Here is a 14260-nt window from a genome sequence, read left to right as displayed (position 1 = left end):
TGGGTGTTGGAGCCAAATCTCACCTAGGAAACCAGCAATAGCACAAGGAAAAAATATCTGTTGCTAATTGCTTCAGTGAGCAAGTCCACAGTAGTAAAAACCATAAATACTATAATTTTGAACACAAAACTGTTTGCAACATTCATTCAGAATGCTCTTCCAATTTAACGTGGTTAGGAATTAGTTGGACAGTTAGGTAGTGAGGGTGTCAGGACCACGGTCCCCAATAAGAAAATATGGAGCCAGGACAGCTAAGATACAACGGCCCGGCCATCCTGTTTTGCAGCTCAGACGAGACCGCACTGACATTCTGCTTTGCAGCCTTTGCAGAAATGACTTCTGCAGAATGTCCCAAACTGACATTCTGCTTTGCAGCCTTTGTAGAAATGACTTCTGCAAAATGTCCCAAAATAAAACAATGAACCACAAAGCGTTTGTCAATATCGGGGGCAAGAGGCAGTGAAGACCTAAGCCTCCAGATGTCAGCCAAAAAAGAAAAAAAGACCATCAGCACATGGACATTAACCTAATAGGTAGACAGATACATGACCAAAGCCCTGATTGACACGACACAGCACACCCTGATTGCTTAAGAAAGTTCTGCAAAAGGGCTCATAAAATCCCCCAACTTAGAAAGGGGGGGCAACCCATTTGGGTACCCCCTCCCTCTCCAGGAGCTTTATACTCTTATTCAATAAACTTTGCTTTGCTGTCCACCACTCTTCGTTTGGTCTACCTCTTCTTTCTTCAAAGCAGCGTCACCAAGAACCATGGGCGCTAAGGGAACACAAAATCCTGGAACACCAGCCCAATCTAACACAAAAGGGAAAGCCAAAAAAAAAAAAAAAAAAAAAAAGCGGGGGCTGTTGTGTGGAATACGGAATAATCTGAATCGCTCAAACCTCACTTTGATTTTAACTAAATCTAGTACTCCTTTAACTGCAAATTTGTTCGTGTATCCCATAAGATCACTTTATCATCAACCATATCCCCGGTTCCTTACAGAAAAAACATTGTATCGTAGCACGCAGGGTCTGGCAAATGACTGTCCACAGCCCCAGCCCAGCCCTCCCTCTATTTTTTGTACAGCCTGTGAGCTAAAAATAGTTTTTACACTTGTAAATAGTTAAAAAAAAAAAAAAAAGAATCAAAAGAGGAATAATGGTTTGTGACACGTGGGCATTGTATGTACTCAAAATTCATAGTTGTTGGAACAGCCACGCCCCCTCGTTTGCATATTATCTGCTCTGCTTTGAAAGCTACAAGTTGGAGTGGAAAGGTTGCAACAGAGACCGGTGGCCCAGGGTCTTTACAGAGACTGTGTTTTGGCCCCTTTTGAGCTATTAAGCTGGAAAAGCAAAGGAATGGGGTGAGGGAGTCCCAAAGGCTATCTTGGAAGAGTGACATTTTTCAAGATTCAGTCAAGGCTTTGACAAGAGGCAGTGAGCTGTTCATGGTCAGAGACAAATAAACAAACCCTTTTAATCCTTTTTCTTGCTTAAGCAGGAAGTCACAACCTGCCAATGAGAAATTTAAAACAAATCCCACGAAGTTGTATGTTTGGTTCAAAACTCGAAATATTTAGGTCTTGGGATATCACAGTCTTGGCAGCCAGCATCTGTCATCCCTGGTGAGAACACGTGTGTCCTGTTGCTTGCTTTTCAGTTCACTGGGAGAGGGTCGCACCTTGCCCTCTTAATCCCAGAGTCAAACACAATTACAAATATTTTCCTCTCGGGAAACTAACTCATAAGGAAGATCACTGTGCTTGTTTGTTAAATAAAACATCTCTCTTTAGTTGCCTTATTCGTTCTCAGGCTTACTGTGTTTCATGGGCCTAAAGATTGTGTTTGACATCAACAATTGTTAGAGACCATTTGTTTTTACAATGGAAAAAGAAATGAAAGTGCAGATGTCAGACTTCAAAATCCATACTTCTCTGAATTGTTTTCATTTTAGAGAATGAGAAGGTGTGGGGTTTTTTGTCTTTTTTTTTTTTTTTCTGGGTGGGAATGGATGCAATCAGAGACAGGTCACTGCTGCTACGTAAAAATGTTTTACATCTCTCACTTTCTTTTTTATTAATTGCAAAGTGAAAGGAAAGTTCAAAACATAAGAAAAATAAGTGAATTATGGGAACATGAAACTTCCAGGACACATTCCAGTTTAAGTTAAAATAAGAAAGGTTTACATCAAACCCTGAAAAAAATAAAGATAAAAATTGCGATGTCGTTATCAGAAAAGTAGCATCGGTAACAACTGGCAGTCTTAAAAACAGTTGAGTCTATTTTGAGGTATGATAGGTTAACAACACTCTAAGCTACCCAGATCTCATTAGTGTTGATATCAGAGTTTGACCACTGGCATTTCTAGTGGCCTAATTTGTTTATGACTGTGATGGGCAAGCAAAACCCTCCGGACACAAGAAGTAGGTAAGTGACAAGAACTTGAACCAGGGGAGCCATTCACCAAGGTAGGGAGTTGACATTACATCCACAATGCCCGAGGGAGTATGAGAAACTGGGTAATTGCTTTCAAACTTGGATTTCTGTATTGTCTACTCTAATCTCAAAAGAAGGTGTAATGCAACGCCTTCTGTGTCCCTGAAAATACAAGGTGGCCCCAGCCTCCCAGAGCTGGTAGGGGAAGGCCTCTGGGGGAAACATACCACGTCCCACCTGCTCTCTGCTGCAAATAAGCCTGCAGTCCACACCAGGGGCCAATTAAAAGGAATCTTTGGTTCAGCATCCCAGGAAGGCATCAGGTGAAATCAAGTCCTTGGCAGTGATCCCAGTTAAAGGGGGTGGTGTAGTTTTTTCTATCGGGGGCCCAATTAAGAAGATGGAACCACATGGTCACACTCTCTAATACAGGGCACTCTGAACTTGGGAAAGCACTGTGACCCTAGAGGAGCTCTGCCCGTCTCCCTGGGATGGAGCTTCACATGGCCATGCCTAGATGGGGAAAGAGAATGTTTTTTTGTATCTCCTATTAGACAGCTTTCTTTCTTTTCTTTTTTTTTTTTTTTTTAAGATTTTATTTACTTATTTGAGAGAGAGAGCAGCAGGAGAGGTAGAGAGGGAGAGACTCTCAAGCAGACTCCCCACTGAGTGGGGAACCCCACATGGGGACTCGATTCCAGGACCATGAGATCATGACCTGAGCCAAAATTAAGAGTCAGATGCTTAGGGATGCTTAGGTGAACTCAGTCTGCCTTCAGCTCAGATCTGGACCGTGTTCCCTGCTCAATGGGCCAACTGCTTCTCCCTCTACCCCTCCCCACTGCTTGTGTGCACTCTCTCCCTCTCTCTCTCTCTCAAATAAATTAATTAATTAAGAAACGAAAAAGGAGTCGAATGCTTAACCAATGGAGCCACCCAGGCTCCCCACCTCCTAGTAGACGGCTTTCTAAAAAAAAGTATTTTTAGCTAAAAAACTACATACATATACAAATATATATAAAACTTTTATATAGTCATAGATCTATAAAAGTTATAAAAGTTACATAAAATATAGAAGTTTTATATACATAAAAGTTTAAATAAATATAAAAATGACATAAAACTTTATATATGAAGCTGTATAAACATATATATAAAAAACTGTATAGCTACAATATATATAATATATTCTGAAAGGTCAAGATGTTGCATAACATGGCTTCTTCCCTAGAAAAACTAGCCCCAAATGTGAGCTTCAGTGACTCTGACACAATTAAGAAGGTGGAGGCATGTGTACAGAGCCAGGTGGAAGGTCACCACAGGGCGGCAGCTGACATTACGTGTAGTTAGTCCTGTACCGCGTTACCGGCTGGTGGCAGGTGGGATGCGGTGTGGGGAGGGCACAGTCCGAGAAGCCAGCGAAGACTTTGCTGGCGGGGTGAGCCTCTGCCCCTGCCAGGGCTGGGCTTCAGGGACTGAGGACAATGCCCCTGGGGTTCCCCCATTTAGGAAGAGGGTGTTGTGATCCTCTCCATTTCACACAAAGAGGAGACAGGGCACAGAAAAGTGAACTTGTCTGAGGACCCACAGCTTTATAGGGGACCGGTGCTTTCAACTAATACTTTTTTTTTTTTTTTTTGAGATTTTATTTATTTATTTGACAGACAGAGATCAAAAGTAGGCAGAGAAGCAGTCAGAGAGAGGGGGAGACAGGCCCCCCCCCTGCCCCAAGCAGAGAGCCCGACGTGGGACTCAATCTCAGGACCCCGGGACCACGACAGGAGCCGAACGCAGAGGCTTTAACCCACTGAGCCACCCAGGTGCCCCTCAACCAACACTTTTACCATAAGCTTCATCCCTGGGTTTGGTTTTCTTTTTCCTTTTTTTTTTTTTTTTTTTTTTAACATATTTTGCATAATCAGTTTCAAGAGCAACCAAATTTCACAAAGCCATCATGGCCAAACATAACTCAGGACTGCAGGGGAGGGAAGGGGGGGGAACATTACTGAAGAGAGGAAACAAGAGCTAAACAAACAGATGGTAGGAGCATCTGATTTGCCTGGGACTCTACGGGTTACAGCACATTTCAGTACCTCCCCCCACCAGCCCCTACCAACCTCCCCAGTCCCAGAAACCCCTCAGTCCCAGGCAAACAGGGACAGTGGGTCACCAAACTCGTGGCTCACCTTTGACTCATACCCAGCAACAAACTGAAACAAACTGACCCAGACCCCAAGGATCCAGAAAGTCCCTGACGGTGCTCCGACCCTTTATTTGTCTGATATCCAAAGCCTCTGAGCCCTGAACTGGCTGCTTCTGCTTTCAAGGGGTGTCATCTTACCACCCTACCCCCACCCCAGAGTCCTCAGCCTTTCAGGGGGGTGCCTCCTGGCCAGACAAGGCTGGGCACCGCCCCCTCCCCCAACACACACACACACGCCAGGAGCTTGAGACTGTCAGCAGCCACGCGGGAGGGGCGCCCGGTGTTCCGAGTGCCCGGTGCCCTGGGCGGAGCCTTGGCCGCCTGACCCCCAGAGACACAGAGACACGCTCCCCACTTGGGTTTCATGGATTCCCAGCCCAGCTGCGTGGTGGTGACGGGTAAGACTGTTCTTCTGCTTTCCCATTTGCTGCTGCTTTTAGCCTGATCGTGGAATGTGCACTTGCCTGATCTGCTCATAAACAGCTCCCTCTCGGGGAAAAAAGAGTGGCAACCGGTGGTGCCAATAATTCCAGATGGAAGCTCGCGTCTTGCCATGCCCTAATTGAAAAACAGTCCAGGGGACAGAGTGGCTTTTGGCTCTGGTCCTATCCTTCACTTCAAAGGTGCCTACGGGTGGCTCGGGCTCAGACCTTGTCCATTCGCCCACCAGGGAGGAATCGAGGTTGGCACCTGCTGTCCCTGAACTGTAATGGTACCCACTGGGGAGTCAGCTCCATAGCAAGGCAGTGGGAGTTGAGGATCCAGAAAGGATGGGGCCTTATAAGGCTGGGACAGCGGTCCTTCTACAAGAACCTCCCCCAAAGGAGCACACAGCCCCCAACACCCAGACTGAAGAGCTTTCAGCCACTCAGAAAACCCTGAACACCACCTGAGAACCTTCAAGGGGAGACTCTGAACCCCAAAAGATCAACTTGGAGGTAACAGTAGCCACGTACTCCTACCTTCCGCCAGCTCATCCCAAATCCCCCTCAGCCGCCCTCAGTCATTGTCAAAACTGGTCCCTGAAAGGCTCGATTTCTTCACAAAGCTCCTTCTTTCTAGTTAGACACTTGGACATATTTAAAGTTTTTCGACTTGTGTGTGATGAAAGGAACAGGACACAAGGATTCCTATGGACATGGAAAACCGAAACTTAACTATCTTAATATTTTCAGACTATAATCAAACTCCTGTTAACCTTCTGAGGAAAAGAAAATTCTTTGGAAACCTTTTATCTCCCCTGTTCTCATTTGTGTTATTTGGGGGTAGAGAGACTGAGTGGTTCAAAATATTCTGGAATTGCTAAGGAAACTGTATCCCTGATAAACGCAATGCTTGTCACAAATGAGTTATGAATATTGAGGCCCAGTTGGCATGTCTTTGACTCACACTGACCCCTGCCTCTGGCCTGTCAGCTTGTGGTTTGCTGGCAAACATTAGGTTTTTTGATGAAATACCTGATTATCCGCCACGATGTGGGAATGCCCACTGGCTTCTAAGAGTGTGGCCTGCCTTTATTAAAAGTGCTTTGGACTGCCAAGGGTAGTCTCTTCTTATAATTGGATTTGCGTGGAAATCTGGCCAAGACAGTTGGCGCAGAGACTGATGTGGGTGGGAGAGGACAGGGCTCTGACTAACAGGCCTCAGGTTCAAGGCATTCTGACTAGCACCGGGAAGAACAGGGGGAGGCTAAGAAAACCTGCATCCCTCCCTCGAGAGGGCCTCCCATGATTTCAAGAGAAGATTCCCCAGCCTTATGCAAATTTCACCTCCCCCCCAGAGCCTGCCAAGTTTAAAGTGTAAGGTTGGACCCTATAGAACAAGAAGTTCAAACCTGTACTTGCTGAGCTGTTTTTCCTAATTAAAAACAGAGAAGAGATGATCTGACCATGCTGATCTGAATATGATTCTAAAGCCGAATGTGGTTGTTTTTTGTTTTTTTTTTCTTGTGGCTCTGCATTTTTATGATGTCTGCAATCATCCCAGGAGGTACCTGGTTTCTCAGTGATTTTTTTCTGAATCTCAATATTTTCTAAAACTTTTTTGTTTGTTTGTTTGTTTTCCCAGGCTGCCTCCAGTGGCGGCCACAGTCTTATTTACTGTCTAGGAGTCAGTCCGTGTCAAGAGGACGCACCATGGTCTTCCTGGGGTCAGGACATCCTGTCCAGAATTTCTGCATTTCCTGAGAAAGAGGGATGGATCCCTTGTGAGCCACGCTTGTTAGCGGTTCTAGACTCAGAGGCTCAGGAACTTCGAAGGCACCATCCTCTCCGGGACTGGCTCCTATTCTGAAAGCCTGAGTTCTGTGCAGCCACTGGCCTCCCGTGCAGGGGCAGGGGTGGGGGGTGACCCAGGAGCTCTGAGCAAGGGCCACTCTGAAGGAGAGAGAAAATAAGCGGTCTCCTGGGTGTGGTCACGCCTGCATCATCTTTTAGGCCCTGTGATGGTTAATTTTAGGTCTCAACTTGACTTGGCCACAGGGTATCTAGATACTTGGGCTGAAAACAATCCACTTCCCCCATCTCTAACTCCTCACTGCCATTAAGCTGTTCTGCATCTGTACAATTATGTTATTTTACAAATATTGTATAAATGGCATCGTGAAGTATGCATCCTTTTGAGATTGGCTTGTTTTCACTCAGCATATTTCCTTTGAGGTTCATCCAAGCTGTTGTCTGTATCAGTGGTTCCTTTTTTTTTTTTAATGGCTTTATGGAGATGAAATTCACATGCTATACAATTCACTTAAAATGGACAGTTGTCATGTGCGGCTCAGTCAGTGGAATGTGTGACTCTTGATCTCGGGTTTGTGAGCTTGAGCTGCATGTTGGGTACAGAGATTATTTAAAAATAAAATCTTTAGGGGCGCCTGGGTGGCTCAGTGGGTTAAAGCCTCTGCTTCCGGCTCAGGTCATGATCTCAGGGTCCTGGGATCGAGCCCCGCATCAGATTCTCTGCTCAGCAGGGAGCCTGTTTCCCCCCCTCTCTCTCTGCCTGCCTCTCTGCCTACTTGTGATCTCTGTCAAATAAATAAATAAAATATTTAAAAAACAATAATAAAAATATAATAAAAAAATAAAATCTTTAAAAAAATAAAAATAAATAAAATGGACAGTTCGATGGTTTTTAGTATATTCATAGTTATGTATTCATCACACAAACAATTTTAGAACATTTGAATTACCCCAAAGGCAAATCCCAAGCCCCTTAACTATCACTCCCTAATCTGCCCTGATGTAGGAAAGGGTTAGGGTAGGGTTCAGAGCTGAAGGCCAAGAAAGAATTCTTGAGACATCTTTGGTGCAAAAAGGTGGTTGGTTTTGTTAAAGCATGGGATCTGTGGGCAGAAAGAGCTGGAATGGGGCATGAGGAGTGGCCCATCATATACTTTCAAGTTGAGAGAGGCTTAGGGATAACATAATTCTCTAAGGACTTTTGGTAGCAAGGTTTCCAGGACCTTGAGGGAGCTAGCTAGTTGGGAAAAGGTTGTTTTATTACTGTCCAAGAAAATCTTAGTCCTGAAACCCTTCCGATGTATATCGGTGAGCCATATGCTTGAGGGATGACTGCCATCATGTATCTCAGGGAGCAAAGATAAATGAAATTTCTAAAGGAATTTTTATGTTAAAGACTTACAGGCTAAGATTGCTTTTCACCCTTAGCAAAGTGTTCACATTGAGGCAGCTGAGTTCCTAGAGGAATATCACTCTGCCTGTTTTAAGGACTGGTCAGTGGGCTGCAAGTAGGGAGAAATTTTAATTTTTCTTTTGTCTTTTTTTTCCCCATGCCACCACCCAGCCCACCCTCCACTCCAAATCTACGAACCACTAACCTATTTTCTGTCTCTCTAGATTACCAATTCTGGATGTATCATATAAACGCGGCCATATGCTGTGTGGTCCTTTGTGGCAGGCTTCTTTTACTTGGCATAATATTTTCAAGGCTAAGCCATGCTGTACCATGCATTAGTACTTCATTTCCTCTTCTATGAATCCCACATTTTCTTTACCCATTCGTCAGTGGATGCACACATTTGTGTGGTTTCGACTTTTTTCTTTTCACTGCTGAGTCATATTCCACGATCCGGAATTCTTGCTCTACTGTCACCTCTTGAGGGACATTTGAGTAGTTTCGAGCTTTGGGTTATTACAAATAAAGCTGCTGTGAACATGTGTGTACAAGTTTCTGTGTGAAAACAAGTCTTCACGTCTCTGAGATAAACATCCGGGAGTACGCACGCTGGGAAGTCCACTTTCAGTTTTAAAAGAATCTGGCAAACTATTTCCCAGAGTGGCAGTACCATGTTGCATTCCCACTAAGCAAGGTGTATGGGCCAGTTTCTCCTCATCTCTGTCAGCTTTTGGTGTTATCAGCATTTCTATTTTAGCTGCTCTTCTAGAAATGTGATAATATCTCATTGTGGTTTTAGTTCGTGTCTCCCTGCTGGCAAGCGCGTCAGACAGTCCCCACTCTGCTTGTTGGTTTGTACATAGATCTTCTTCAGTGAAATATCCCTTTGTGTATTTTGCCAACTTTTTAATTGGGTTGTTTCTTTAACGTTATGTTTTGAGAGTTCTTTATATAGTCTACCTATAAGGCCTTCCTCAGATGTGTGATCAGCAGCTGTTTATTTTTGTTTTTGTTTTTCCTGTCCATGTCTTTCTTTTCATTCTCTCAAAAGGCGTTTCATACAGCAGAAGTTTTCATTTGGTTGGGGTTCAATTTATTAAAGTTTACTTTCATAGATCATGGTGTGCTCTTGGCGTCAAGAATTTGCCTAAGCCTAGGGCTCAAGACTTTCTCCCTTTTTCCCCCATAAAAGTTTTATAGTTTTCCCTTTTTTGTTGAAGGCCATGATCCACTTTGAGTTAATTTTTGTGCAAGGTGCCAGACTGAGGTTGGGGTTTCGTGTTTTTGCCTCCGGGTATCCTGTTGTTCAAGCCCCGTTTGTTGGAAAGGCCATCCTCCCCCGCTTCCCCCAAACTGACTCCACACCTCTCCTAGCAAAAACGGGGCATATTCCCACAGGTGTGCTTCTAGGCTCTTAACAAAGCATGCATTTTAACCGGACATTTGTGCACTTTCTCAAGCCTTGCTATCTTGGGCGTGGGTGGGCAGCACGTTCCTCTTTGGCTCCCCCCACAATGCCTGACACAGAGAACTCTGAAAATGCTCCCAGACTGGCAAGGTGGCAGGCCTCCTGAAGAAGGGGGGTGTATGGAGTACCCCAGGCCCACCATGGCCCTGGGAGCGCAGGAAGCCCCCCTGGGAATTTGGGGAGCAGCCCAGGTGTAGAGGCCTAATAAGCCGACCTGAGCTAACCAGGGTCTCTTTGGCTTCAGGCTTTGGGCCCTTCCGGCAGCACCTGGTGAATTCCAGCTGGGAAGCAGTGAAGGTAAACAAACGCCCACCAGGTCCGGACCTCACAGCTCAGGGCCCCACTGATTCCTTTTGTGGCCGAGAAACCCCGTGTACAACGCCCCTTGGTAGCCAGATCCACATCAGAGGGGAGAAGACAAATCCTCAGGACCCTGACAGAAGGACTAACCTTTGGTCCTTGGATTGAGATTCACCTGCCCCGAGCTGGCCCTTCTGGCTAATGTGGTAAAGAAGAGACGGTGGGGACACTCCTGGGAAGGACAGAGAGTGCCCAAAAGCAGGCTCTGCTGCCCCGAGAGCTAAGTTCTCATGACCCCTGCCCCCTTTTGGCCCTGGGGCCGTGGGAAAGTCACTTCCCCCAGGCTTAGTTTCCTTATGCATGAAATGAGTGGGTAATAGTGCAGGTCTTACAGAGGAGGAGGAAAAGGGACAAGCACGTAAAGCAAGTAAGCATGAAAGTCTGTAAAAACAGCTTTTTATAGTGCCTGGCACAAGGTAAGTAAGTGCTTAACAGTTGTCCTTATTATAAAGGACACACATTTTTTATTATTTAAATTCAATTTAATTAACATATCATGTATTATTAGCTTCAGAGTTGGAATCCAGTGATTCATCAGTTGCATGTAACATCCAGTGCTCATTCCATCAAGGACCCTCCTTAATGCCCTTCCCCCTGTTACCCCATCCATCCCCCCACTCACCTCCCCTTCCTCGAACCCTCCCTTTGTTCCCTAGAGTTAAGAGTCTCTTATGGTTTATCTCCCTCTCTGTTCTCATCTTATTTTATTTTTCCTTCCCTTCCCCTATGTTCATTTGTTTTGTTTCTTAAAGTCTACATAAGAGTAATAAAGGTGTGTCCTAATAGCGTATGATTTCACTCATAGGAGAACACACCTTTATTTTGAAGGAGGTAGCCAACCAGTAGAAAGCATGTCCTGGGACAGGGTGAGGGGCGGGTCAGGGTCTCATCACTAGAGGGGACCACCTCTCCTCCTTGAAGCAAATGCCTCCTATCAGTCCCACGTGGGTGTCACTTAGCGACTTGGAACACAGCTGGCTGTTGATTCATACCTGACCGTCAATTTCATGCCTCTGTTGGATCAAGTCAAAGGTATGGGCTTGAGTCTATTCTCAGGGCTTCCCAGTGGAGCTGAAAATGTCACAAAGCTACTTGCATCACGAGGTCTAAGCCACTGTACCATTGCTTTTCTAGACTATCCACACAGATGCAGTCACGGAGCTCTTGAGTGAGAATTTATGTTGTTTTATTGTTGCTGCATTGTTTTTTGTTGTTGTTGTTTTTCCCAGCCAGAAAAAAAGCCCAGAGAACCCCAGACCCACTGCCAAACCTCACTGCTATTCACATCGTACCAGAAAGGCCAGGTCACGGCTTTTATGAGTTACTGGGTGTCTGTAGCCTTTTCCTCAAAAAACAGGGCTTTTTCTGCTGAATGTTGGATGGCCCTGAGCCCTGGTATTTCTTTTTGCCATCATGAAAAAAGAAAAGAGCCAGGCTGCCTGCGTTTGCCCCCCAGCTCCAACAACTGCAATCTCTGGGACCCAAAACAAGTCCCCTAGCTTTTCTCTGCTTCAGTTTCCTTATCTGCAAAGTGGGATGGTTGTCATGACTATGGGAGTTAACACATGTAAAACCCTTGGAACAGGGGTAGCTGGGTGGCTCAGTCGGTTAAGCATCTGCCTTCATCTCAGGTCCTGATCTCAGGGTCCTGGGGTCGAGCCCCACATCGGGCTCCCCACTCAGTGGGGAGTCTGCTATTTTCTCTTTCTCCCTCTGCGCCTCTCCCCCACTCATGCTCTGTTTCTCAAATAAATAAAATCTTTAAAAAAAAAAAAAAACTATACCCAAAACAAAAACCAAACCCTTGGAATGGGGCAGGGAGCACTGCTGGTGTTCACAGATATTATCCTTATTACTAGGAAGCTATTCTATTGGTCGGTCTTCTCAGCTGCGGGTCAACAGATTCTGAGTTTGGAAAGTCACACAGGAAATGGAAGGATGGAGAGGATTCTTTGAGAGACTCAAGATTGACCGATAAAGCCAGAGAAGCAGGGCAGAAACAGAAGCAGGCTAGGGGCTTCCAAGCAGCGGAATAGGATGGCAAATTAGGTGCTCTGAGGGGCCCTTCCACTGTAGATAAACTAGAGAGGACAGAACTTCTGTGTATTGTTGGACATGATGTATGATGTTTTCCAGGAAAGCTTGTATACATGACATCGTGTGCCTATACCCATCACACATAGGAAGGGCTGTCACCTGAAGGAGAGACATAAGAGGCACGTGTGGGCAAATACCATTATCAGTAGTCAGCAGCGAAGGGGCTCGAGATGAAACCAAGACTTGAACTGTAAACTAGACCCTTGGAAGGGGGTCCTGTGGTTTCTAGGGCCCCAGTTCCCAGCAGAAGCCTATGCAAATTCTCTGGAATATTTAAAACCCCAGATTCTCCACAAACCAAGACCAACTAAACAGTAGTTTCCATTCAGATATCACCAAATACCTAAAGAAACAAACAGCTTTGAGGAAAAACCAGCAGACTTAGAATCTCAAGAATGTGAGATGCTTAATCATTCTCCTAGACATCATCATAAAATAGCGTAAGTGTGAAATATTTAGAGAAGTAAAGATGGGATGACAGAAATGAGACCATCAGGGGGGAAAAAGACTATTAAAAGATCAGGTAAGTTGAAAAAGGGAGTAAAAGAACTTACAGAAATTTTAAAAAATTGTTGAGGTGAAGAATTTAACAGATGGCTTATAAGGCAGTTTAGCGTTATGCTAAGTGAAAGATACCAGTCGCAAAAGATGACAGGGTAGGATTCCATTTAGATGAATGTCCAGATGAGGCAAATCTGTTGAGACAAAAGTAGGTTTGCAGTTGCCAAAGGCAGGGGAGGAGAAATAGGAGGAAATAGGGAATGACTGTTGATGGGTACAGTGTTACTTTAGGGGTGATGAAAAGATTCTAAGTTTGATTGTTGCACCATTCTGTGAATATACTAAAAATCACTGAATTATAGACTTCATTTTTAAAAATATAGACCTTAAATGGGTGAATTGTGAAATATACACACAAATTTACATATATATGGCAGTTTAGAGAGTGATGAAGAGAAAATTAGTGAACTAGAAGATGGATCTGAAGATATTATTAAAAGGGCAGATTTAAAAAGGTGGACAAAGAAGCGAAAAAAGAAATTAAAAGGTATGGATAATAAAATGAGATATTCTAACATATGGCTAATAAGAGTTCCACGAGGAGAGACTAATGAGAATGGAAGAGAAGCAATATTCAAAGACAATGATTGAGATGATTCCAGAAGTGACGAAAGACATGAATTCACAGAGATAAGAAGTACAAAATGTACCAAGCAAAGACTAACAAAATCCACACTTAGGCACACAATAAAACCACACAAAACCAAAGACAAAGAGATCTAAAAACTTGCCTGAGAGAAAAGATAGCCAGTTGCAGAAATTGGTCATACAGTGAGACCGAGAGTAAATTTCTCTAAAACAATAGTAAAAGCCAGAAAACAGTGGAGTAATATCTTCAAAGAGCTGGGGGTGAAAATATCAACCTGAAACTGTTTTTCAAGAAAAAGAATGAAATGAAGACATTTTATAAAAATAAGCACCAGGAGGGGCACCCAGCATCCTGCAGGGTGGAGCCCTACCCAACCTGGTCGCCTCATTAGCATAACAAAGACACTCCAGTCGCTCAGGAAATCCAAGGGTTTTAAAGCTCTATGCCTGGAACCAGGGACAAAAACCAGATCCACTCTTTCTTATACCACAGTTCCTTCCATGGGTTTTCAGCCTAGGAAGAGGAGGTGACCTTTAAGTAAAATCATTATAACTCAAAGCATATTCTGAGAAGCGTGATGCTGTGAGATACTCTGAAGAGGAAGAGATTCACTTCATTCTGGAGAACGTATAGAGGAAAGGAACCTAAAGCAAAATGAGAGGAAACTGCTCCCCAACCCCACTCCAGAGGTCCACTGGGATGGCCATCTAGTGGATGCAGGATGAAGGACAGGCTGATTTCTGCCAAGTGGGAACAAATTCTCAAACCACTGTGTGCTGGGTACCACATGGGACACTTCAAGCAGAAGAGCTTATGGAGTTCTTCCTGCAGTCCAGAGAAATTGATATTTATTCCCATTGTGGAGATGGGGAAATGGATGCACGGGGAGGTTGAATATCTGGCCCAAGGAC

General features: G+C 44.6%; 1 protein-coding gene across 1 annotated transcript in view; it reads left to right on the top strand.

Moving 5' to 3' along the window:
• The first annotated feature begins 5008 nt into the window (after positions 1-5008).
• LOC111152524 (pyroglutamyl-peptidase I-like) overlaps positions 5009-14260 on the top strand; it is a 33729-nt gene continuing 24477 nt past the window's right edge. The window contains exons 1-2 of the mRNA XM_022511008.1: positions 5009-5042; positions 9987-10039. Coding sequence (XP_022366716.1) covers positions 5009-5042; positions 9987-10039 — 87 coding nt within the window. The remainder of the gene's footprint in view (positions 5043-9986; positions 10040-14260) is intronic.

The sequence above is a fragment of the Enhydra lutris genome, unplaced genomic scaffold (genome assembly GCF_002288905.1).
Source record: "Enhydra lutris kenyoni isolate GAN:26980312 unplaced genomic scaffold, ASM228890v2 scaffoldscaffold29, whole genome shotgun sequence".
In the NCBI taxonomy this organism is placed as follows: domain Eukaryota; kingdom Metazoa; phylum Chordata; class Mammalia; order Carnivora; family Mustelidae; genus Enhydra; species Enhydra lutris.
This window is presented reverse-complemented; position numbering and strand designations above follow the sequence as displayed.